The sequence below is a fragment of the Engraulis encrasicolus genome, chromosome 3 (genome assembly GCF_034702125.1).
Source record: "Engraulis encrasicolus isolate BLACKSEA-1 chromosome 3, IST_EnEncr_1.0, whole genome shotgun sequence".
Classification (NCBI taxonomy): Eukaryota; Metazoa; Chordata; class Actinopteri; order Clupeiformes; family Engraulidae; genus Engraulis; species Engraulis encrasicolus.
In genome coordinates this window covers 14,146,829-14,171,629 of record NC_085859.1, presented here as the reverse complement: position 1 = coordinate 14,171,629, position 24,801 = coordinate 14,146,829, and the positions used below count along the sequence as shown (strand labels likewise).

The window sequence follows — 24,801 nt, the reverse complement described above, 5'->3', positions numbered from 1 at the left end:
AGAACATAATGCAGGTGGTAAATTAGGCATTCCAAATTTCATTTCGCTTCTCTCGAACTTTCGGGGTTTTTTTTACAAATACGTGCATTTATCCTTAATTCCTAGCTCATACATAGGTGTATGAAAGTGTCTGTACATTTGTGGCAGAATTTGCCTTCCGGGGGGCCCCACAGCAACCTGTAGCCTAGAGGCCCCAGGCCATCTTAATCTAGCCCCGACAGTGGGGTATGTATAGCCCCAGCACCACTATTGATAACTAACCGTGAACAAATGTGCTTCAGTTGTTGTTAGGAGCTGGATGGGGATGTGACTGGCATTGCTTTGGTTTGTTTGTTTTTAGATTATCTTTTTATTGTGTGCATCAGGCATTTATGACTTGTCAGAACTGTATCTTTGAAAAAGACACTCAGGTCAGTGTGACCATGTACTGCTGATACTTTATCTATCCACGGTATCTCTCTGTAGGACTATTGTCTGTATATACACAGTAGATGATACGTGTACTGCTGATACTGTATCTAACCCTCAGGCCACCGGGCTGTTTTAGCGACTAATATGACCAAGGCCAAGACCATGATCATTCCAATTGACCTACATCTTTGACATATTTGTCTGTTATGTAAAAAGCCAAAAAAGTGAACTTTTACATGTTGTTTTTCTCACAGGTAGGCTAGTTAAAGTTACATGCGCATATTACTAAATAGAGAATTGGGTGATTTACATAGACAAAATCATAATACAAACTAGAAATGCACACAGAAGCTGTTTGGTAAAACATTTGACTATGCTAGACCCTATTTTTTCAAGTCTTTCTGCCTTCTTTTTGTGGAGTTAGAAACTTGAATATCAAAATTCACCCTATCTCGGAATGGTGAAGAATCTTTTTTAAAAAGTCCTGGCTCCGGATCATGAACCGGATCACCATCAAAATTTAACCACTTGTTCACTTTGTCATTCCCAACAACTCCACCAAGTCCCAGTTTCATCCAAATCCGTTCATAACTTTTTGAGTTATCTTGCTGACAAACAGACAGACAGACAGACAGACAGACAGACAGACAGACAGACCAACACGACCAAAAACCATAACCTCCTTGGCGGAGGTAATAATAACTACAGCAGTGTTTCTCAACCTTTTTTTTAGGCGAGGCACCCTTTCAAGTCATGAAAAATTTCAAGGCACCCCAAACCAATAAGCCATAACATGGCATCGCATCCGATACCATACAAGCTTAGAAAAGTAACACATTTGGAGCTGACTGGGGCGACCTACAGTGTGTATTTACTTTATTGTGCGTAAATGGCAGATGAAAGATTCCACTGACTAACATTAAGTTATCAATTTAGAAAAATATGTATTATATTACTTAATTTATTTATCAGCCACGTTTCTGCGGCACCCCAGGGTGCCCCGGCACCCCTGTTGAGAAACACTGAACTACTGTATCAGCCAGCAGTACATGGTCACACTGATCTATGTATCTTTTTCTATGTTATCTAAATTCTTAGCCAACTTGATTGGTTACAATCAATGTGTTTTTAATTGTTCTTTATGTGTGTGTGGGTGGGAGGTGTACCACCACTGCAAAACAATTGCCTATACTGGGACAAATAAAGGATACCACTACTAACTACTAGTACTAATACTACAGTACATGGACCTTGGATGAACCCTACTGCCAGGGCCGGTGACAGCATTGGCCGGGCCCAATACAAAGTAATCTGAAAGGCCCCCCCAGCTCAATACATACAATGTAATAAGGACCCAATTCTGGGCCCCCTCTCTCCCCGGGCCCGGGACAACTGTTGCATTTAACACGTTTTTCAGCTGAAGACTGGTCTTTTCACTTTCACTGTTGACAGCTCAACAGGTCTTTATTTGAAGAGAGAGAGAGAGAGAGAGAGAGAGAGAGAGAGAGAGAGAGAGAGAGAGAGAGAGAGAGAGGGGTAACAATTGCAGTGCCATTAGGCTTAGTCATTGAAGGAGACCGTTTGGAATTTCAGCACCATCTGCCGTGGACAGCGACCGTGATGGGAATGTCTACCATCCTGCTGGAGAATATGACATTTCAAATGAGCATGTAATTTCATCAAAACAGTGATTCGTGTACAAAAGTGAAAGCAAGGCAAGTTTATTTATATAGCACGTTATGGATTCATCAAAGATTGAACTTTTTGTGAAGGTACATGTATGTCAGAAAAGCAAACAAGGTTGTGAAAGTTTGTGCAGCAATGGAAGTGTAGCGTATATGGTTGGGCCCAGGTTAGTCATGGTGATAACTTGATTCATGAGCAGGGCCAGATTAATATGACCTGGGGCCCCTATAGACTACAAGTTTCTGTGCCCCTAATAATAGACCTAATAGTAATAACAACAACAATAATAATAATAATAATAATAATAATAATAATAATAATAATGGTAATAATAGGCTAATAATAGGCTAATAATAATAAATAATATAATATATTTTAATATTCCTATGTAATATGTAGGCTACTTATCAAGCCTACACATTTGGACATGTAAGAGCAAAGTAGCCTATACCAGATATTAAGTACAAAAATAGTAATCCCTTATTACTTTGACAAGGGCTTATTTTGACCAGAAAGAGGCTTTCGGGGCTCTGAATGCCAGTCACTTGAAACAAGAAACAAATGGGTCTTTGTGATCGAATCTAATAATAAACCTTACATCTCAGTGGTGGGAAGTTCTGATCTATAAAAATGTAGCCTATGTTTTTCAAACCTGATTCGAAGCTGAAGATACGACGCTGAATTATGATCCTTGTCCAGAGAGAGAGAGAGAGAGAGAGAGAGAGAGAGAGAGAGAGAGAGAGAGAAAGAGAGAGGGAGGGAGGGGGGAATCGCTTGTCTTACAATCAGCTGGATAACTACTGTTTTTATTGACCGCGACCACATTACGCCTTCATGCTTTTTTTTCATCGGAAAGTCGCCTACACGCACCCGTTCCACAACATCCGCAGCTGAGCTTTTGGTAATGGAGACAGTGAAGTAAGGTTTGTTTTTTTGTCTTCTTCGATAGACATTTTTGTATATATATTTTTTTAAATAGTTATAATGAGTACCAGTGAGGAGTCTTCGTGTGTGCGGAAGGTAGGCATAACATGGCTTGAAACGCTATACTTTCATCACAGATTTTTTTTTTGTCAGGCAGTATTAGAGGCGCCCCGACATATCCAGGAGATGCACAAGTTTCCCACATTGTAGCCTATTTTCCAAGGGAGAGAGAGCGAGCTTACTCTGAGTTTGTGAAAGAGACAGTATTTTCTTAAATGCCATTTTAAAGGTTGAGCCCTTAAATTGAATAGCTATACGAATATTTGTTTAATCTATGTTCCTCTTTGTGAAATGTATGGTTATTTAGTTTCCTGTTTAGATTGTAAAACGTATTGTAGTCTATAGCTTAGATAAAGCTACAGTCCAAATAATGTTTAGTGGAAGAGAAGACGTCAAGGAGTCATTTCCTTTGCTTAAAAACACACCCGCGCAAATTCAGGTAGGTCTAAATAGCCATCAATGTAACTGGTCCTATTTGTTTTTCACCGTGTCCATGTGGACATGTAATGCGCAATTACGCGTGTGCAAATTTAACACCGTAACGTCATTTTAACACCACAACGTCATTTGAACCCTTCTGTAACACATGTTTTCTTTACAACAAATGTCATCTGCCACTCTTTGCCTTGTTTTAGACTCCTACCAGAACGTTGTTGCTGACTGTTTGCGCAACTGGCGTCGGAGGAACATTTCAATATGGATACAATATATCAGTTGTCAATGCTGCCACAAAGGTAATGGGATTTCATTTGTATTAGTCGAGTTAACAACGAGAAGACTTTTCACTTATGCTCAACTTTGTGTGAAGTTTGCCCATCTTAAATCAGTGTCCTGTCGCCCAAATCCCCGCCAGTTAGACTGCGTTTTTTCATTGTCCTAGAAATTATTAGACATAATCTTTCATATGCCAGTCACGTGAAATATTCGAAGTCAGCTGGTGCAGTCATCCATGTGCCAGGCAGTTGTTTGTTAGCACGTCTGGGAGAGATTAAGCACATTAGACTTTAAAGAATATAACATTGTACATCATGTGCTTTTGAAAAACATTATTTCAGTGTTCCTACAGAGGAACAGGTTAGAGGAATTGGCATTGTTCCTCAATGAAAGCATGTAGAGCTAATGATGATAACAACAGCCGGAAAGAAAGAAAGTAAGAAAGAAAGACAGAAAAAACAACCAAACAAACAAAACAACAAAGCCACAAGGTTTAGGCTACTTGCCTGGAACACAATGTACCCAGGTGTCATTACAAGATTTTGCAGGCCTAACAATTTGTCCCTTTATGACTTGTCTAATCCTGACTCTTTCTATCTCTTCTCGTCATCCTCTCTTCAGTCTGTGCAGTCCTTCATCAACGAGACATGGATTGACAGGTACAATGTTAACATATCACCGGACATGCTCACTCTCTTCTGGTCCATCATCGTCTCCATCTTCACAGTCGGAGGGTTCGTCGGTTCATTTGTTGGTGGGACGCTGGCCATTAAATATGGGAGGTAAAGGTCAAGGTCAAGTTCAAGTGTACTTAATTGTCAAACACCTATGTAACGAGGTCAGCACAGAAGTTTGGAATTGTGTTTGACCAGTCTCCAATGTGCCGTTACACTAAACATATCGATAGGACATTGATAATAATCACACATAAACAACCACACACACACACACACACACACACACACACACACACACACACACACACACACACACACACACACACACACACACACACACACACACACACACACACACACACACACACACACACAATGTGCAGGAAAAAACTAGCATATAGAAAACCACTAACATAGCCTACTATTACAGGCATGTACAATGGCGGGCAGTCATGGGTAAGCGGTTAGGGTGTCAGACTTAGGTAGCCCAAAGGTTGTGGGTTCGACTTGTGTGCAGTGTTCACTTGTGTGCTGTGGAGTGCTGTGTCACAATGACAATGGGCAGTGGCGTGGAACAGGGGGGGAAAACCCTGACTCATTCTTAGGGCCCAGCCCACCTGGGGGGCCCACCGGGGGCGCTCCTATGGAAAATGTTCCATGGAAAATGTTTTTGGGTGGCCCATGAAAGAGGTTACTCCTGGGGCCCCAAATTTGGTGCTACGCCCTGACAATGGGAGTTGGAGTTTCCCAATGGGCTTTCACTTTACGATAAACACACACGCACACTCAACAAAACGCTACATACCGGTAAATGTTTTGAAAGCATAAGGCCAAACCAGTTATCTTTGTATAATTTGCTGCCAAAACTGAATCAATATTTGGACTTTGCTGGCAGTAGCACAAATGTTTAAGCAAGATGATCTGCAGCGAAGTGCAAAGAAAGAAACCACTCAACTACTTCATAACAACAATGTTATGACAATGCAGAGAATCTTAAAGGCCAACTTCACATAAAAAAACGGTTTTACCTGCTTCCAAAACTGAATCAATATTTGGACTTTGCTGGCAGTAGCACAAATGTTTAAGCAAGATGATCTGCAGCGAAGTGCAAAGAAAGAAACCACTCAACTACTTCATAACAACAATGTTATGACAATGCAGAGAATCTTAAGTAACCGATTAAGACTCTGGCATTCTTGATCATGCCATTTTGGTGACGATAAGGTTATAACCGAGGCGCTGCACTAAGGGTTAATGCTGTGATAAATAATTCTAATAAAAACAAGATTAGCAGCAAGTAATTTCCTCTAAGCAGCTCTAAGAAAACTTAAATTGTCTTGAACAAATATTGTGAAATAACCAAATCATGTTGATTATGTTTGACTTATAATTACATAATTGTACTCTGTCTGAAAACATGAGGGGGTGTTGTGTTGTCCTATGCCATCCTGTCTTTTTTGCGGGGGGGGGGGGGGGTGGTTGTGTTTGTTTATTGTAATGTTGAGAAGGATACAGCTGAGTGGTGGTGGGGCTTATTTCCCATTTGGGTTCATTCGTTTATTTTATTTTTCAATACTAAGGTGGGGGGGGGGGGGGTATTGGCAGGCTTATAATGAGGTTGGGGGGTGGGGGTGGGTTTGGAGGCTTATGATGAGGTCAAGGGGGCGTTTGTTCAAAAAAAAGTTTGAGAACCACTGGTTTATTGAGTCTTTGTTTTTGAAACTGTATCAGACGCACTGTCAATGGCACAGAACACATTTCTGCAAAGACAATAAATTATCTATCTATCTGTCTAATACAGTTTCTCCCCCTTTTTACAGGAAAGGAGCCCTGCTGATCAACAACGTCTTTGCCCTGTTAGGGTCTCTTTTCATGGGCTTAAGCAGTCCTACGGGTGTGTTTGAACTGCTCATGGTTGGGCGTTTTTTAACAGGTGTCAATGCAGGTAAACTATCCTAATGATTCCACATCCACATTACAAGCATGGCATTCTGCTTCCATGTAGAGTGTGCAATTGTTTTAGTAGGCTAGTTTGTTTCCAGGATTTGTGCTTCCCACTCAGAAATGTTATACCACCATCAGTTTGAAAGTATTCATTATGGCTTGGAACTTTCATTTCACTGTCATTTTAAATTACTTGTCATTGACATCTGTGTCTGCAAAACTTACAGTGGTGGGACAAATAAATATGAGTTATTTTGCTTAGTAAATGCTCATTAAAAAAACATATTTGTGAATGGTAATCATGCATTTTGGAAATAAATCACACACTAAACCTTTAAAGATCAAGGTCAAACCACAAATGTGTCGTGGGATGTTCATCCTTGTGAAATCAAATGACCCACATTTCTTGTCTTAGAAAAGATATTGGGGCTGAAGAATTTTGATAACTATTCTCTATCAGCAATGTTTTGAATACTGTTGTGTTATCCTGTTTTATTTGCTGTAGAGGTGGTGACTTGTAGGCGACTTGTTTTGTTTCATTTACTGTGTGGGTGGTAAATATTATGGTTATTTTCCTGCTTTATTTACTTTTGGAGTGAAATATACTCTTTTATTTGCTGTACGAATAACGATTATCATAACTTCGGTAGCTACCTAATTATGAAGTAGCCTCCTCCAATCAAATGCTGTGCTACTCATTCAATAGTCTTCAGCAATGCATTACAAGTTGATCAGTGCCATTCTGCTGACAGCAAATGTATAGGCCTTGTTCTAGGCCTAGTTCTCATGATAAAACACGTTACCTAATACAGATGAGAATGTATTCTCTCAACATCTGTTGCAACATTGCCACTCTTTGTAGTTGTTGCAGTACAAGTTGCACTGTGTACTGTACAAATGTATCATCAGCCCAAGTGTTCTAGAATATGTCAAAACAATGTTAGATTCTACTTCCCCCAACACACTCTGCCTTTTTTACGGTGTGTGTCCTTGACTGACAGGCATTGGGTTGTGTGTGCAACCCCTCTATCTGGGAGAGATCGCCCCCCGTGCACTGCGTGGATCCATGACTTTGGGCACATCGGTCTTCATCACTGGGGGCATATTGACTGGACAGGTGGTCGGACTGAGGTGCGTAAGTCAGAGGAGATACCGTATACAATGTGTGGAAGAACAAGCAGTTCACATGAGGTGATTGTATTGTCATAAATAATCAAACGCTAAATCAATTTAGGTTTGATCAAAAGGCCGTGTGCTCAATGTGAATTGTGCAGCATCCATGGCAGTATACAAAGACTTTTCGCCCAAGATTCTCCATCCATAGGGCAAAAAGAGTTTGGTAATATTGTAATAATAACAATTCTGTCAGATCCACTCTAGTCAAAAATGAGACGAGAAACAGAGATACATTTCAGAAGCTTTATTTCTGATTGCACATTTTGTGTTTGGCGGTATGGCTCTGTTCGGAGGAAGCTCCCCGGCTTCTCCATGAGCTCCGTGGAAGCCAAGACAGGGAACAGCAGCATTCTCAGGTGGAGTGCCTTCCATTTAGCTGGAAAGGCAACATACCCCCTAGAACAGAGCAAGCAACAATGACAACAGTATGGCATTGTTTGGAAATGATAAGTCTGGTGGAGCAGGGGAGGTGGTGGGTGCAAAACAAGCAGCAAAAAGCAATGACAGGAAAACAAATTCGGTAGTTTAAATAAAGCGCGCCAAAGGCCAGCATCCAATTGCGAGCAGCAGCTGATTAACTAAAGTGCAGCTGATTCGTGGACTGCTGTAGGGGTTAGGTCGGCATCAGCCAATAGGCAAAAGGGAGCGTTGACTACGTGGTCTGCCAGAACTAGCGCAGGTTGCTCGATTTAATAGCATATAACTTCAAGGAACACAATCAAAACTGTAACCATAATCATCTGCACATCTACACCTTGGTACTTTTGATCCATCAGGCATGCACTATGAACATTGCATCTCACTAGCATATACGTAGTACGTATGTCAAGTCAAGTCAAGTTGGTTTTATTGTCAATTTCTTAACATGCACTGGTCATACAAAGAATTTGAAATTACGTTTCTTGCTTTCCCATGCAGACATAGACTAATCTAGGTAAGGACATAGACAGTATAGACATAGACAGTACTCATACATGGACATAAGACAGTATGGACATAGACAGTGCTCATACAGACATTTAAAGTGCAAGACTGGACAACAGAAGACTTGTAGAGAACATACATTAAGAGGAGGTATTTTGTTGTGCTTTTTCTAAAAGTCCTTTATAGCGTTCTGACATAGTAATAGTAGCATTTGAAGAAAAAAAATATTTAAAAAGGTCTATCAAGTACACCAGCAGCAGTGTGTGTGTGTGTGTGTGTGTGTGTGTGTGTGTGTGTGTGTGTGTGTGTGTGTGTGTGTGTGTGTGTGTGTGTGTGTGTGTGTGTGTTTAGTGCAGGTAGAAAGTGCGGTGTGTCTCTATGAGAAGCGAATTGGCTCCCACATTGTATTGTGGGTACGTGATGCGATGAGAGCTGTCATTACGCCGTGTCCAAAAGTGCAGCAATCTTGAACTTTATGCAAATGTATCTGTACATCGTGAGTCGAGTGTCCAATAGTCAGTCAAGCAAGACGTAGGGGCGGGCTGTACTGTGGTCTAATCACAATACAGAGCAGTTCCACATATCATTATAACTGATATTTATCAAAGAGTCTTCATGGAAGGTAAAGTCACGTTCTGCGCAGTCTGCACAGCGTGCATGCACAGTGCAAAGTTACAATTCTAACCAGAATGCACTGTAATGGCGAAGTGTGCATGCAAGCTTCGCTGACTGCACAGAAATGCACCATCGTGAAGGCAGGCCAGTGATAACAATGCACACAAGCAAGTTGTAACTAAAACCGATGCTTATTACTTTTTAGGGAACTGCTGGGGAGAGAGGGCTTCTGGCCTCTTTTGCTGTCCTCCGGCTGCATCGCAGCAGTGCTACAGCTAATCTCCCTGCCCTGGTTTCCTGAGAGTCCGCGCTACTTACTGATCGACAAGGAGGACGAGATGGCATGTGACAAGGGTAGGGCAATAACTGTCTTTTAGGGTTCTTTCTAATATGCGGACTCCCGTCCTCCCTTGCTCACATGCATTCTGGTGGCCTCGTGATGACGTCACTGATGACAGAAGTGTAGGCCTATTTCAATATCTCGCAAAAGCGCAATTCTAACGTCTTCTACTTTCAAAATGAGCTTGTAACACCCTCAACTCAACAAAAGTAAAGAGCAACTGGCTGATCATTCTGTAAGAAATATTCAAAATAAAGGAGACAGGACAGCACTCCTAGCTGCTTGTAGTTTTATTGCTTGTCTGACGTTTCGGTCTTAACCCTCTTCAGTGTCGACACTGAAGACCGAAACGTCAGATGGGCAAGATAAGAGACAAGATAAGATAAGATAAACGTTTATTGTCTGTTTGTACAGAAATTTGTCTTGCATGACACTTCGCCACAATCCACATGTAAATGCACATTAAAGACACACAAAACACAACATGGCCTATATAGTCTCGTCGTCTAGGTCCATAAGCTGTTAGGGCAGCACAGTCCAATAAAAATTAAAAAAGGTACTAAGCTAAGTTACTAAAAACAAGTTTCTAAAAGTTACTAGAAAAAGAGTTAATAAGAGTTAATAAATTACTGCAATAAAAGAACAAGCAACTAGGAGTGTTGTTGAGTCCTGTCTCATTTATTTTGAAGACTTTCTCAATCCAATTCTTCTGTCTTTAGCCTCCAGATGTGCGACATTGCACCAGTAGAACGCTGTACTGATCATTGAATAGAATGAACATTGATCGATTGAATAGAATGAATAGAATGAATGATAGTAGGCTACACTACTACAGCATTGCACATAGTCTTAATAATAGATCACAACTTGGTCATTTGCCATTTCTGTTAACTGCAGGGGCCTTATCTGAAGAGTTTAAGCGTATTACAATTACAGTTGTAGAGGAGGTTTAGGTAAGTGTGGCTTTACGCTCTTGAATACATTGTAAACAAGAGTAATTAGACATGGCAACCTGGCCACCTAGCCAACACGCATGTGATGTTGTATGTGCATGCTTGCTTGGTGTGTATTTGGCATCCCCTGCAGATGACACACACACATACACACACACACACGCACGCACGCACACACGCACACGCACACAGTCACACACACACACCTGGCCCAACCCATAATTATAGACTATACAAGTAGGGAAATACCGTATATTTTGTGTCTTTCCTTAGCATAAAGCAAAACTCGTGGTAATAACTAGGCCTACGAACACGGATGCCAATTCAAGTAAAACATTTCTGGGAGAGTGCCTTGTATTTCTCCTCATACTCCTTAGATTATTCTACCAAAGAGCACATTCGAAAATAGACTATTTGGATTAGCACTGAAGCTCTTGGCTTTTTTTAAAGATAATTATTCAAATGTGAAAACTGTGAGCAGAGGTCTGTTGGTATTGGATGCATTTCTTGGCGTCGTCTTGCTAACTTAGTTAGCAACTTGCTTGTTTGCAATGAAATTTGCCATTGGGAATCAAGTAAGTTGCTAACTGGCTAGCAACGATGCTTTCGAGAAACAGGCTCAAGGCTTGTCTTGTCTTGTGTTGCCAAACGAACAGCACTGATCCAGCTTCACGGTGAGGATAAGTACCACGGGGAGAAGGCGGACATGGAGCTGGAGCGTCTGGACGCCCTGGGGATGAAACCCATGAAGCCCTGGGAGATCTTCTCCGACAAGAGCCTGCGGTGGCAACTCATTACCATCATCTTCCTCAACACGTTTCAGCAGCTCAACGGAATCAACGCTGTAAGAATACTGTAGTTTGATTGAAACTATTTTTGGGGGGAATTTTATAGCCTAGTTTTACCAGACCACATTAATTACTTGGTAATTCATTTTTGGTCTGGATCCTCGATGCCCTGGAGCACTTGGGTGGGAGGAGTGAGCTCAGCTCTGGTGTTAAATGAGTGGTGACCAATCGCTGACAGTTGACATTCATGACATTCATGACGCCCAAGTACATTCGTTTATTGTCTGGTGATGACTAAACCCTCCCCAGAGAAGCGTAATCAGACCATTCGTGAATTACGAAGTAATTCAAAATTAATGGTCTAGCCTGTCAGGCTAGGCATTTTATGCCACAATTTGATAGTGACAGTGGAGAGATGACAAGAAATGTTTGGGAGAGTGATAAAGGGGAGGGTGGGCAAATGACCCTGAGACGGAGTTGAACCAGTATAAACAATATGGTGCCTCAACTGTTTGAACCAAGGCCAAGGCCAGTGCTGTAAGAGTATTATTTATGTCAAGCAATCACATTAAACTTTTATTTTGCTTTTTAGCTGACGATTTTATCTAAAGCGGCTTATGGTTATTAACAGTAGGTACAGGATTTTAGTTACAGTCTCTGGAACAATGTGGGGGTTAGTGCACCTTGCTCTAGAGCATGTTAGTTATGGATGACTGCACTGGAGAGGGTATTGGAGGGCAGCGAGGGGCAACCTGGATTCAGTAGTTACAATTCAGTACCACATATCGCAGATTACCTGGTGTTACCTATCCAATTCAACCAGGGGTTCTTCATTCTAATATCCGGACTCCCGTCCCCCCTTGTTTCCTTGCATGCTTGTGGCCTTGTGATGACGTCACTGATGACAGAAGTGTATTTCAATATCTCGCCAATTCTTCATTTTCTCCTTTGTAATCTGTATGGGGAATGAAGAACAGTCCTCCAAACGTTGTTGTGGCTAGGCTGACGGTGGGGTAACTTCATTGTTTTCTCCATGGAGGCGGGGCGTCAGTGCAACCCGAGGTCACAAGCACTGGTCAAGGGCGGGAGTCTGCATATTGGTAATTTGCATCCCTAAACCCAAGTGATCATTCAACCAGGCAATATCCTACTGGCTAAATTGGACAGGTAAAAGCAGGTAACCTTCTGATCACAAGATCAGCTCCCTAACCATTAGGTCATGACTGTCCCAAATGATTGTTTCCGCAATTTTTCACAAATTGCATGAAGTATCATACATGCATTCACATGTCTTTACACAAGTGGCAATGAGTTGAGATGGAAAACAAATTGGCTTGCCGAATCTCTTCTGATCTGATAATCTGACCATGTTTGATCATTTGAAAGTCTGAGTTGAGTTTGAGAAGTCTGAGAATGAGTTTTCGTCAGGTCAGAGTATTTTATTCATTTACAAGCAATTTGTAAATGTTTGATAAATATAAAATATTAACATAACATTTTCTAGTCATTTACAAACGTTTATTAATGTTTTGTTCATCATTACTTAATTATTTACTAAGTATTATGAATGCTTTATAAGCAGACATTATTATAAAGTGTTACCAATAATTCTTGAATTTTATTTTTGTAGATAGACGATTTTATTTTATTTTAAAGGCATTATACTAAAGATGTTATAATTAACATTATACTTACTTTGAAGTATTCCACAGCTACTGTATTGTATTGTGTATTTAATTAACCAAACAATATCATTATGTGATGATATTCTTCCCCAGATCTATTTCTATGCAGACTATGTCTTCACTGCTGCCAGAATCCCAGAGGAGAGGATGCCTTACGTTACCCTGGGCACTGGGGCCTGCGAGTGCTTAACTGCCCTCACCTGCGTAAGTTCACTTTATTATTACAACTTGTAGTGGAGTACCTTAGGCCGGCCGCACACTGGCTCCGACAGCACTGCGGCGCACTTTTGCTTCTGACAGAATTCGGACCCCCAAACCCAATTGCACACAAACATAGCGTTGATAGTCAATGGGCGGCGCCGACAAAATAGAACTTGTCTCTAATTGCTATCCGACATCGGTGAATGTCCGTGGACATCAGCGCCAGTGTGCATGGTTCTATTGAAAACAATGGAATCGAATTTTAGCTGAGCAGTACGCAGCACTTTGTCGGAGCCGGTGTACAGAAGCCCTTAATGTATTTCCTGGTGACTTGCAATTGAAGCGACATGAAATTGAATTGAAGCTATCAACTGTAAACAAATGGAGTATTACACTGTTACAGATTATACCCAATGCAAATTCAAAATAGCTATACTGTACGTCAGTAGAGATTTCCTCACTGTCATCCCAATATTTGCTGTATGCTGGTAAGGTTGCTGCAAAGCTGCTGATGTGAGTGAGAAGGAAGGAGACGGCATTGTCAGAAAGTGTGTTTTTTTATGTAGCTTACAGTATGCACCTGAACTAGACTTGACATTGTTCGTCATCTGTAACTTACATTATATTACACTTAGTTGATGCTTTTATCCTAAGCGATGTATAGGTATTACAAGGCATTAGTTGCACTACCTGGAACAAAGTGGGTTAGGTGCCTTGCTCAAGGCCACTTCAGCCATTCCCTGCAGGCTAGGTGGGATTTGACCCTGAAACCCCAAGATCCAAAGATCATCTCCCTAACCATTAGACCACGGGCACCCCAGAAATGAATGACTGCAAATATGATTGCATATTACTCTCAAAGGATTAAAGATTACATTACACTTAGATGATGTTTTTATCCAGACCGACTTAATGTTATTTTAGGTACAGGGTATTGGTTACACGCCCTGAAGCAATGTAGGGTTAGTTACCTTGCCCAAACGCACGTCACCCATGAATGAAGGAGCTAGTAAGGGCAGCCGTGGCCTAACGGTTAGGGAGTTGGTATTTCAATCTGGGGGTTGTAGGTTCGAATCCCACCTGACCTCTCCCCATACCTGCATTCATGGCTGAATTGCCCTTTAGCAAGGCACCTAACCCCACATTGCTCCAGGGACTGTAACTAATACCCTGAAAAATAGCAAATGTAAGTTGCTCTGAATAAAAGCGTCAGCTAAATTAAATGTAATGTAATCTAATGTAGTAAGGGTGGGATTTGAACCTGCTGCAACCCTCTGATCTAGAGGCCAGAGCTCTAACCAATGAGCCATAGCTACCCAAATGGATGTAGCAAAATAACTGAATGTCTGTGAAGATTCTCTCACATATCACAACATCATCTCCCAAATTTTTTGGTTCAAACAGCAGCAATATTGTACTCTGTGTTGATCACATGCAGTCAGGCCCTTGGGGGTAGGAGATGAGCTGGTCAGGCGGTGGGTACAGCTGTTTCTCTGCCGCTAGTCGGCAGGAATGTCATGTGATGCATGGTGCTCCCCACAGAGGAGTATTAACATTTAAAAGACTATTTTTTTCAAAACGGCCCATCGAGGCCAATCGAGGGGCACCTAGGCTGCAGCCATATCTTTGCCTGATTATCATAGACTTGCATAGAATCGCGATTCGATTTCACCGGAGGTGAAAGGTGACTCGGAGGGCGCAGCCTGGCTAGCCATATCTAGCCTGTGTGTTAATTTGGCCCTGGGTGCAGTGCAGCGTTTTTTTTATCTGCCGCTAGTCATCAGTAATGTCATGCGATGCCTGCTGCTGGGCAGATAATCTGGCATACAGGGCTTTTTCCCGGTGGGCAACAGTCCTTATGGGCCGATGTTGTCGTTTTCTTGATATTTTTCCTCAGGGGCTGGCCCACAATTTAGAGGGGGCAGCACTTTGTTCTTCCTTCAAAATAGACAGTGGACTGAGCCAATCTGGATGATGTGCGAAAAGCGGCCTGTGCATGTGTAAGAGGCTGGTTCAAAAATCCTCCCAAAAAATTTCCAGGACAATGTTCGACCCCAGTCCAGCTCTCATGTGATGCATGTTGCTCCCCACAAAGGGAGTATTAACATTTAAAACAATCGGGGAAGCCCTGGCATTTGGCTTGGCAGGTGTGTTCATGCAGTGAAACACTCTTTCAGAGGGAAAAACCGTGGCAAGTTTATGACCTTAAAGAAGAATTCTGGTTGAAATAAAACCGTAGCAAGTTAATGAAACTGGGCTGCCTATTGCCAAATTTGATCTTAACATGAAAGTTTACTTAGTAATAAACAAATATTTTCTAGTGTGGTTCAAGTACAGTCATTTTTTCAGCTAAAAATGGCTATTTTTGGAAATTCAAAATGGCGGACCATGGAGAAGATCCCCATTTTCATGTATGAAAGGTGCAATTTTTCCAGTCATAATGAATACTTAGAATTTGATACTGGTGGTAAGTATTCATGAAAAAGGTAACATTAGTGAATGGGCAGCATGAATTCTGGAAATAAACAACTAAAAATCTCACACAGTGTCCCTTAGTGTCACTAGAGATTTTTAGTTGTTTATTTCCAGAATTCATGCTGCCCATTCACTAATGTTACCTTTTTCGTGAATATTGACTACCAGCATCAAATTCTAAGTATTTATTATGACTGGAAAAATTGCACTTTTCATACATGAAAAGGAGGGTCTTCTCCATGGTCTGCCATTTTGAATGTCCAAAAATAGCCATTTTTAGCTGCAAAAATGACTGTACTTGGACCATACTAGAAAATATTTGTTTAATACATAGTAAACTTTCATGTAAAGATCAAATTTGGCAATAGGCAGCCCAATTTCAATAAGCAGCATAGTTGCAGTACCTTTTTTGACCATTTCCTGCACAGTGTCCCTTTAAAGGAGAATTCTGGTCAATTTTAAACATGCCATTGTATTACTCACACTACCCTCAGTTGTCCCTACCGGAAGATGCTGTCTTTTTATGTTGAGCCCTTTCTGAGCCCTTTGTAGGCTGCAGCCATATGTCCTGCTAGTCAGCAGGAATGTCATGTGATGTCTGGTGCTCCCCACACGGAATGCTGACAAAGAATCTGATGAAGAGTATTGAAGTCAAAATGTAATACAGCCATGAAGTAAAAACATAACAAAAAAGGATTTTAAGTTAAGTGTGCGGACTCCTCACTTTAAAAATCACAGTCAGCCTTTGTCCTGCACCTTTTCCTGGGATTAGGGATGCAAATAATCGATTAATTCATTAATCATTAGTTGATAGTCTTATCGATCGACTGACGATGAATTGATAAGCGGCGTTTCCCCCCCGAAATCTCAGTGTTTCTCGGGAAAAAAATACTAAATCTAAAATTTTTTTATTAAAAACTGAGATAAAATACCACATTTAATTTAATTCTATTTCCATTCTTTAATCCAAAGGTAATTTAAATATTCCCAGTATTCACACCCCTCTTCACACACACTCTTCACATGCCCATTTCATGGGTCTCTTGAATTGTCGATTAATTGTGATTAATGTTTTTTAATCGATGCATTTATCGTTTGCATCCCTACCTGGGATGTACACAATCTTCACCTTCAACTAAATGCCTGGTGCTCCCCACAGGGCTTGCTGATAGAGTCGCTGGGGAGGAGAGTGCTCATCATCGGTGGATACTCACTCATGGCCGTGTGGTGCATGTGCTTCACCCTCACCCTCACCTTTCAAGTAAGCGCAACATGACACCACACACTGCAGCACAACACTACAAAACACAGCACAACACAACATGACACAATGCATCACAACTGTACAAAACAAAACACAACACAACACGACACAACATGACACAACACTACAAAATATAACACAGCACAACACAACATGACACAATGCATCACAACTGTACAAAACAAAACACAACACAACACAACACAGCACAACACAACATGACACAACACTACAAAATACAACACAGCACAACACAACATGACACAACACAACATGACAACAAAAGACATAGCACAGCAATACACTACACACACACCACAACACAACAGTACAACACCACGCAACACAATGCAACACAACACAACAGTGCAACACAACGCTACAAAACACAACACAAGACACAAAACAACAGTACACCACCATGCAACACAATGCAACACGACACAACAATACAAAGCAACACAACAGTACAACACAATGCTCAAAAAGACAATACAACATGACACAACAAAAGACACAGCACAGCAAAACACGACACAAGACAACACAACAGTACAACACCACGGAACACCACAATACAACAACACAATAGTACAACACAACACAACACTACAAAACACAACACAATACAACACAACAAGACATACAACACAACACAACACTACAAAACACAACACAATACAACACAACAAGACATAAAACACAACAGTACAACACAATGCTACATAGCACAACACAACACAGCACAACACTAAAACACAACAAGACACAACAGAGCAAGACATAACAGAACACAACACAACTTTTCCCCGAATGCTAAGCTTTCTGGAATAGGATTACACTTTGAATGGGTTCTTGGCCACATTACGTAAAATCCCAGATAGGCAACACAGCAGCAAAGAGCCACATGGGGTGTTTTTGAAGCTTGACAATGAGGCACCCTTGACATTTACATTGCATTACATTACATTACATTACGCTCAACTGATGCTTTTATGCAAAGCCATCAGAAGTTATTGCTGCAGGTTTGGAGCAATGTGCCTTTCAAGGGCACTGCAGCCATGGATGAAGATAGGGTTAAGTAAATCTGTAGGTTACTGTAGGTGTGTAGACTTAAGTTACTCATTTAAAACTACAGACCAATGGGCAAATTATGTTCACATATAACTTATATTCAACTTATATTCACATATAAAAACGTATAACACATGAAGAGTTCAGATGCAAAACCCCCTAACTCCATTTCTGAAGACCTGCACTTCTATATTTTTAGAGAACCCCGTTGTTGGTTTGGTTTACATTTTTGTACTTGATAATACATATAAATAGTTATATTACATGAATAAAATGTAAAAATATGCAATTTTCATAGCTTTGTATTAAATAAAAATGAATTAAGATTATTTTCTGAAAAGGCACTTAGGGGGTTTTGCATCTGAACTCTTCACATATAAAAAGCGGTCTTTCTTTGACAGAATACATGTGCTCTACCATCAATCAACCAATCGATTATTTCCAATTATTTCTCTCATATTTAGTCAAATTTTCTCTGATAGAATACATACAGTATACTCTACCATCAAAGAACCAATGCCTCATAAATATTTTTACATTTTTAATTGTACTGTAAGTTGTCAACTTGCCATATTGGCAGAATTGAGCGTTTTGAGTTTGGACACTTCCAGGTCTCACCTCACCCCACTCACCTCCTTTCCTGCTCCCCGTCAGGATAGATGGCTAAGAACCCCTAATATTTTCCTTGCTGACTGCAATGATTTGTCAGTATCAGTGGTGATGGATTGTAGCACTGCAACCATGCAGTACAGTACTGTGTGTGTGTGTGTGTGTGTGTGTGTGTGTGTGTGTGTGTGTGTGTGTGTGTGTGTGTGTGTGTGTGTGTGTGTGTGTGTGTGTGTGTGTGTGTTGATGCTTGCACATGTGTTGGTGTGTCTGTGTGTTTGTGTAGGTGCACCTGTGTGTGCACGTTTGTTTATGCTTGCATGTGCGCGTGTGTGTGTATTTTGTGCATGTGTGCGCACATATTTGTGTGTGTGTGTGTGTGTGTGTGTGTGTGTGTGTGTGTGTGTGTGTGTGTGTGTGTGTGTGTGTGTGTGTTACACCTTGAGTAATGGCATTGTGATTCTTCTCTCTCCTCAGGAGGCCAGTCCGTGGGTGCCGTATCTCAGCATGATCTGTATCTTTGCATTCATCCTCAGCTTTGGCTTGGGACCAGGTCTGTTCATGCACTCAAACACTCTTTCAGAGTTAAAAACCTGTAGCAACTTAAGTTTATGACCTTAAAGGAGAATTCTGCTTAAAAACCGCTGCAAGTTTATGACCTTAAAGGGACACTGTGTGAGATTTTCAGTTGTTTATTTCTAGAATTCATGCTGGCCATTCACTAATGTTACCTTTTTCATGAATACTTACCACCAGCATCAATTTCTAAGTATTCATTATGACTGGAAAAAATGCACTTTTCATACATGAATTTCCAAAAATAGCCATTTTTAGCTGCAAAAATTACTGTGCTTGGACCATACTAGAAAATATTTGTTTATTACTTTGTAAACTTTCATGTAAAGATCCAATTTGGCAATAGGCAGCCCAGTTTCAATGAGCAGCATAGTTGCAGTACCTTTTTTGACCATTTCCTGCACAGTGTCCCTTTAAAGGAGAATTCTGCCTAAAAAACGCGGCAAGTTTATGACCTTAAAGGAGAATTCTGCTTAAAAACTGCTGCAAGTTTATGACCTCAAACATTCTGGCCAAGGAGAATTTCAGCATGCCATTGTACTGTATTCCTCACACTACCCTCACTCGACTCAGTACCCGGAAGACGCTATCTTTTTATGTTCAGCTTTTTCTGAGATCGTGGGCAACTAATGAGGACATGGTTTTGTTTACATATTGTTTGAAACAGTTCACCCTTATTTGATTTTCACATATTTACAGTATTTTCACGTTGTCAGACATGAATGTGCGAATAATTTTCCTTCTCATTGTGCTTATTACTTAGATTTACTAGTATTAGAATTATTACCATTGCTTAGCATAATCACTGGAAGTGGATAGAACCAATAGCATCAAGCCACAAGTGATCACTGGACTGAATTAAATAGCCATTTTGCACTCTGATTAATTTCATATTAATTTTAAAGTACACTTGATGATGTTTTGTTTGGTTCCATAGGCTCCTATTGCTGCACTTAATATGGCAATGCATAGATAAAAGTCCTATGCATAGTCACATTTTACCAAGGCTTAACTACATATGAGCAATTTGCTGAAATGAGGTGGACTATTTGGGTTCCCAAACTTTTCTCCCCGTGCACCCCCTTGTACATTTCGATGTGGTTCACGCACCCCCTGAGCATGATGGCCACTTAAGTATGGTTTCACTGCACAAATTGTCACAAATTATGCAAAGTCATTTGGGTAATCCTCATTTCCAATAGAACTGATGTTTGTTCAAGCATACAATTCACCATAAAATTAAAAACTACTTCATGTTAATTAATACTGTATAAAAACACACATATCAGCCATTGCACAATTCAGCTCGCGCACCCCCTTGTAGCAGGCCAGACACCCCAGGGGTGCACGCACCCCAGTTTGGGAAACCCTGCTTTAACATATCCCAAAAGTTGTGCTGTAAGGTGTCTGCTGATGTTGCACAATGTTTTGATGATAAATGGACAGAGGTGTCAAAGTATAAGTAAAATCATGGTGTAAGTACAACTCTAGCACTTTCATTGCTGTTACACTATTTACTCCATACCTAATGAGATAGCTAGACTGTGCAGAGTCTGATCATAAGACCAGGACACGACACACTACACAGGTCTACTGGTTACTCAGATAAGTTACTTGTTTTGGAAGGATTTTTTTTATAACACCTCTGTATATGCAGTTTTCAAATAAATGTCCTTGTCTCTTGTCTTAGGTGGAATCACAAACCTTTTGATTGCTGAACTATTCACTCAAGCTGGCCGTCCTGCGGCCTTCTCGATTGGAGCGTCCTCTAACTGGCTAAGCTTTTTTGTAGTTGGGATGGCATTCCCATTTATTGTGGTAAGTGGTGAAGACGTGACTTCATGTTACCATAAGTAGATCTCTATTTCTTTCCTCTCTGGCTTCTTTCCTCTGTACATATGCTTGCCAACTACGTAACCCAGACACAAATTAACCGGTGTATAGCCTACTGTCATACCATGGATGGTTGACACTATACATCAATGCAATTAATCAATCAGCAATCAATCGTTCTCTCTCTCTCTCTCTCTCTCTCTCTCTCTCTCTCTCTCTTCTGTTTTTCTCTTTGTAGCAAGGGCTCAAGCAGTACTGCTTCCTCGTCTTCCTGGCCGTGAGTGTCACCGTGGCCATCTACATATTCTTCGTCGTCCCGGAGACCAAAAACAAAACCTTCCTGGAGATCCACGCGGAGTTCCAGAACAAGAGAGAGAGTGAGAGTGAGAGGAGCAAATCAGAAGGAGCTGATGGAACAGCCGCTGACCTACTGTCCTCTTCCCATGTATGAGAGAGAGCTCTATGAAGTTCAAGTTTAACAAAGAAAAAAACATGTACATTCGTCTCAAAAAGATTCGGTGCAGGACTAGCAAAGTCACATAAAGACTGAAAATAAAGTCTGGGACACCATCCCGTTTCTTTTACTGTAATATAGTGGCGTTTCGGGCAGCATGCCCTATTTCATCAGACATTACAAACACATAAAAAACACTGTTTGAATACCCATGATCCAAAAGGTGGTTCAACCCTTCAATTTTTATGTCTGATGAAGGGCCCGCTGCCCGAAACATCAGCTCCATGAAGTTCCCACTTAGGCGATTCTAGGGTCAGTTGAGGCTTCAAGTGAAAACCTCTATACGTTATTGAGTGGTCTGCGCAGTGCAGGAGCAGTAGCCTAATTGTGAAAAGAGGTAGGTCTGCACATGGCAATTGTGCTCCAACATTTAACTTTATTTTAATCACAACATGCCATTTTGATTACACTGGGTATTCATCCCACATTGGATGTTGGGCTACTGTATGTCTGATAAAGATCCTGTGTGTTCGAAATGTTGCATGCTTTAATTGAATAAGGTTTAATTTTAGAGCACAACAATTTCTGTGTGCAGCCTACCTCTTCTCTAAGTCTGACAATGTTGTCTGGAACGTGCAAAACAGTTAGGGGCCTACTTTGGATGTGCTATTTTGTTGAAATGAGCTCTTGAAAACTGTGTTGCTCACCAAATATTTGCCCAAATGATTCACTCTTTTCAACTTATGAGGAATATATTATGAATTGATGCAATTTAATTGTCATGATTTTGCACAATTAAGTCACCAAGAGGGATGTTGAACACAAGGGGTGCTTATTCCTTTATATATAAAAAATACATTTATTTTGTGCTAGGGCCTGTTTGCATTTTATGTGTGATCAAATTCCTCAAATGATCACAATATTTATGTAGCCTACTTATAAACATTTAGCCTAGTAAAGAAAATAATCAAAGATGCATTTACATTTTGGTCACAAATATATGAAATAAACCTGTTTTATTCTTATATTATAGGCTTGCATGATAGTGCACGTGCACTGGAGGGAAGTGACAATAAAAGAAAACAATATTTTGCACTTTATCGTCTCATGTGTCTGTTTAGAAGCATATTATGAAAATGAATCTATCTATCTATCTCTATCTCTATCTATCTATCAATCTATCTATCTATCTGTCTGTCTGTCTGTCTGTCTGTCTGTCTGTCTGTCTGTCTAAGGAGGATAAAAAGCTACACTTCCCTTCTTTTTATCTAAATGACAGTGAGCTGACAACTGTAACCAAAGCTAAATATTAGGTCACATTCTTAGGAGTGACCTACAGTGAGGAGAATAAGTATTTGATCCATTGCTGATTTTGTTGGTTTGCCCACTAATAAAGACATGATCATTCTATAATATTAATGATAAAATGTATTCTAATATGGAGAGACAGAATATCAAAAAGAAAATCCAGAAAATAACTTTGAAGAATATATTTTAATTTATTTGTATTCCATTGAGGAAAATAAGTATTTGACCCCTCTAGTCAAAGAAGACAAAATACTTGGTGGCAAAGCCCTTGTTTTCTCATTCAGAGGTCAGATGTTTCTTTCAGTTAATGACAATGTTTGTGGATATATTAGAAATTATTTTTGTCCACTTTTCTTTGCAGATCATCTCGAAATCATTTAAGTTGTATGACTGTAGCTTGGCAAATGGGATCTTTTGTTCCCTTCATAGGATTATTATAGGGTTAATGTTTGGAAACTGTCCACTTCATGACCTTAATGTGCTTCTGCTTGAGCTACTCTTTTGTTGCCTGGGCTGCATGTTATGGATTATTATTATCATATTAGGAGGCCAATCCATGACCCACCTTCAGTCTAGTGGTGGTGGGAAAGAGGTTGGCATGCAGCATTGTACGTTTATCGCCGTCCATTTCTTGACAATGTGAGGTTGTCCTGTGTCTTGGCCAGACAAACAACCTCAAAACATAATGTTACCACTTTCATGTATGATGTTGGAGAAGGTGTTGTTCTTGGGATCATAGGCAGCATTTCTCTTCCTCAAAACACATCGAGTTGTGTTAACGCCAAACAGTTTGATTTTGGTGTCACCTGATTCCAGCTCCTCCCAATCATATCCTAATCCAGTCTGATGTTCATTGGCAATCCTCAGGTGAGCCTGAACAGGTTCCTTCTGAAGCAGGGGTACCATACATGCACTGCAGGATTTTAATCCGTTGTGGTATTAAGTGTTTCCAATAGTTTTCTTAGTGATTGAGGTCCCAGCTGCCTCCCATACAGTTTTAAGGTCCTTTATCTCTTTTTTTCCTGGTTATTAAATTCCCACAAGGTCAAATCTTGTATGGAACCACAGACAGGCCTAAGATTGATGATTGATGATCATTTTGTATGTCCTAAAATTGGGAAGAAATGCACCAACAGCTTGCTCCTTAATATCTAGGAGCCCATTTCAGCCTTGTTGAGTTCTAAAATCTTGTCCCTGACATCCTTTGACAGCTTTTTGGTCTGTCCCATGTTGGCGAGTTTAGTTTGATTGATTGACTGTTTCTGTGGACTGATTCTGCAGATTCAATGTGTCTTTTGTGCAGGTTACTATTGACAGATGTGTTAAATTCAGATAACAAGTTGATTGGAAACGCCATTTGATCTGCGGGATCAGAACTCTTAATGGTCGGCAGGGGATCAAATACTTATTTCCCTCAATGAAATATAAATCAATTAATATACATTCTTTAGAGTTAATTTCTGGATTTTCTTTTTGATATTCTGTCTCATCATATTATAATACATATTATCATTAACATGAAAGACTGGTCATGTCTTTATTAGTGGGCAAACCAACAAAATCAGCAAGGGATCAAATACTTATTCTCCTCACTGTATGTGATGATGATATTCAGCGCCAGTGTAGCCTACGCTCAAGCAAATATGCTGGCACGGGAATTCTATATGTGTACTAAGGAAGTAAAAATATCTCTGTCCAGGACTTACTGTACACCACTGTACACAGCTCATCTTTGGTGTATCTACAGTAGAGCAAAAATAAATAAGATTAAGGTGGCGTACAATGAATGCTCTTATCTTGCTTAAGGCTCTAAGGTGGGAAAGTGCAAGTAGCCTCTTTGTCTCTGTAAATGTCCCCACTGGTATTTTTTTATGTTTTGTATGTCTTTTATAATGTATTGCTTGTTCTTATCTGGACCTTGAGTCTGTGAATAAATGTATTATCTATCTATCTATCTATCTATCTATCTATCTATCTATCTATCTATCTATCTATCTATCTATCTATCTATCTATCTATCTATCTATCTGCCTCACATAGGAGCAAGTAGGCCTACAAAGGGATACAGTTGTTGTAAAGTAGGCTTATTGTTGATTTGCACAGCTGATAGATG

At 40.4% G+C, this 24,801-nt stretch overlaps 1 protein-coding gene across 1 annotated transcript; it reads left to right on the top strand.

Moving 5' to 3' along the window:
* The first annotated feature begins 2,988 nt into the window (after window positions 1-2,988).
* On the top strand, window positions 2,989-22,458 carry LOC134445239 (solute carrier family 2, facilitated glucose transporter member 11-like). Its single transcript, XM_063194315.1, has 12 exons — window positions 2,989-3,117; window positions 3,717-3,815; window positions 4,417-4,577; window positions 6,293-6,417; window positions 7,418-7,547; window positions 9,337-9,485; window positions 11,081-11,268; window positions 12,991-13,101; window positions 16,733-16,834; window positions 18,995-19,070; window positions 20,784-20,911; window positions 21,165-22,458. The coding sequence occupies exons 1-12, from the start codon at window positions 3,082-3,084 to the stop codon at window positions 21,375-21,377; spliced, it is 1,518 nt and encodes a 505-aa protein (XP_063050385.1). The 5' UTR covers window positions 2,989-3,081; the 3' UTR covers window positions 21,378-22,458.
* Window positions 22,459-24,801: the final 2,343 nt, after the last annotated feature.

Bases quoted from the DNA above. Each gene is read 5' to 3' on its own strand.
- LOC134445239 (XM_063194315.1), top strand. From the start codon at position 3,082: ATGAGTACCAGTGAGGAGTCTTCGTGTGTGCGGAAG. The intron at 6,418-7,417 runs GTAAACTATCCT...CTTGACTGACAG, and splicing joins TTTAACAGGTGTCAATGCAG to GCATTGGGTTGTGTGTGCAA. The intron at 20,912-21,164 runs GTAAGTGGTGAA...TTCTCTTTGTAG, and splicing joins TGGCATTCCCATTTATTGTG to CAAGGGCTCAAGCAGTACTG.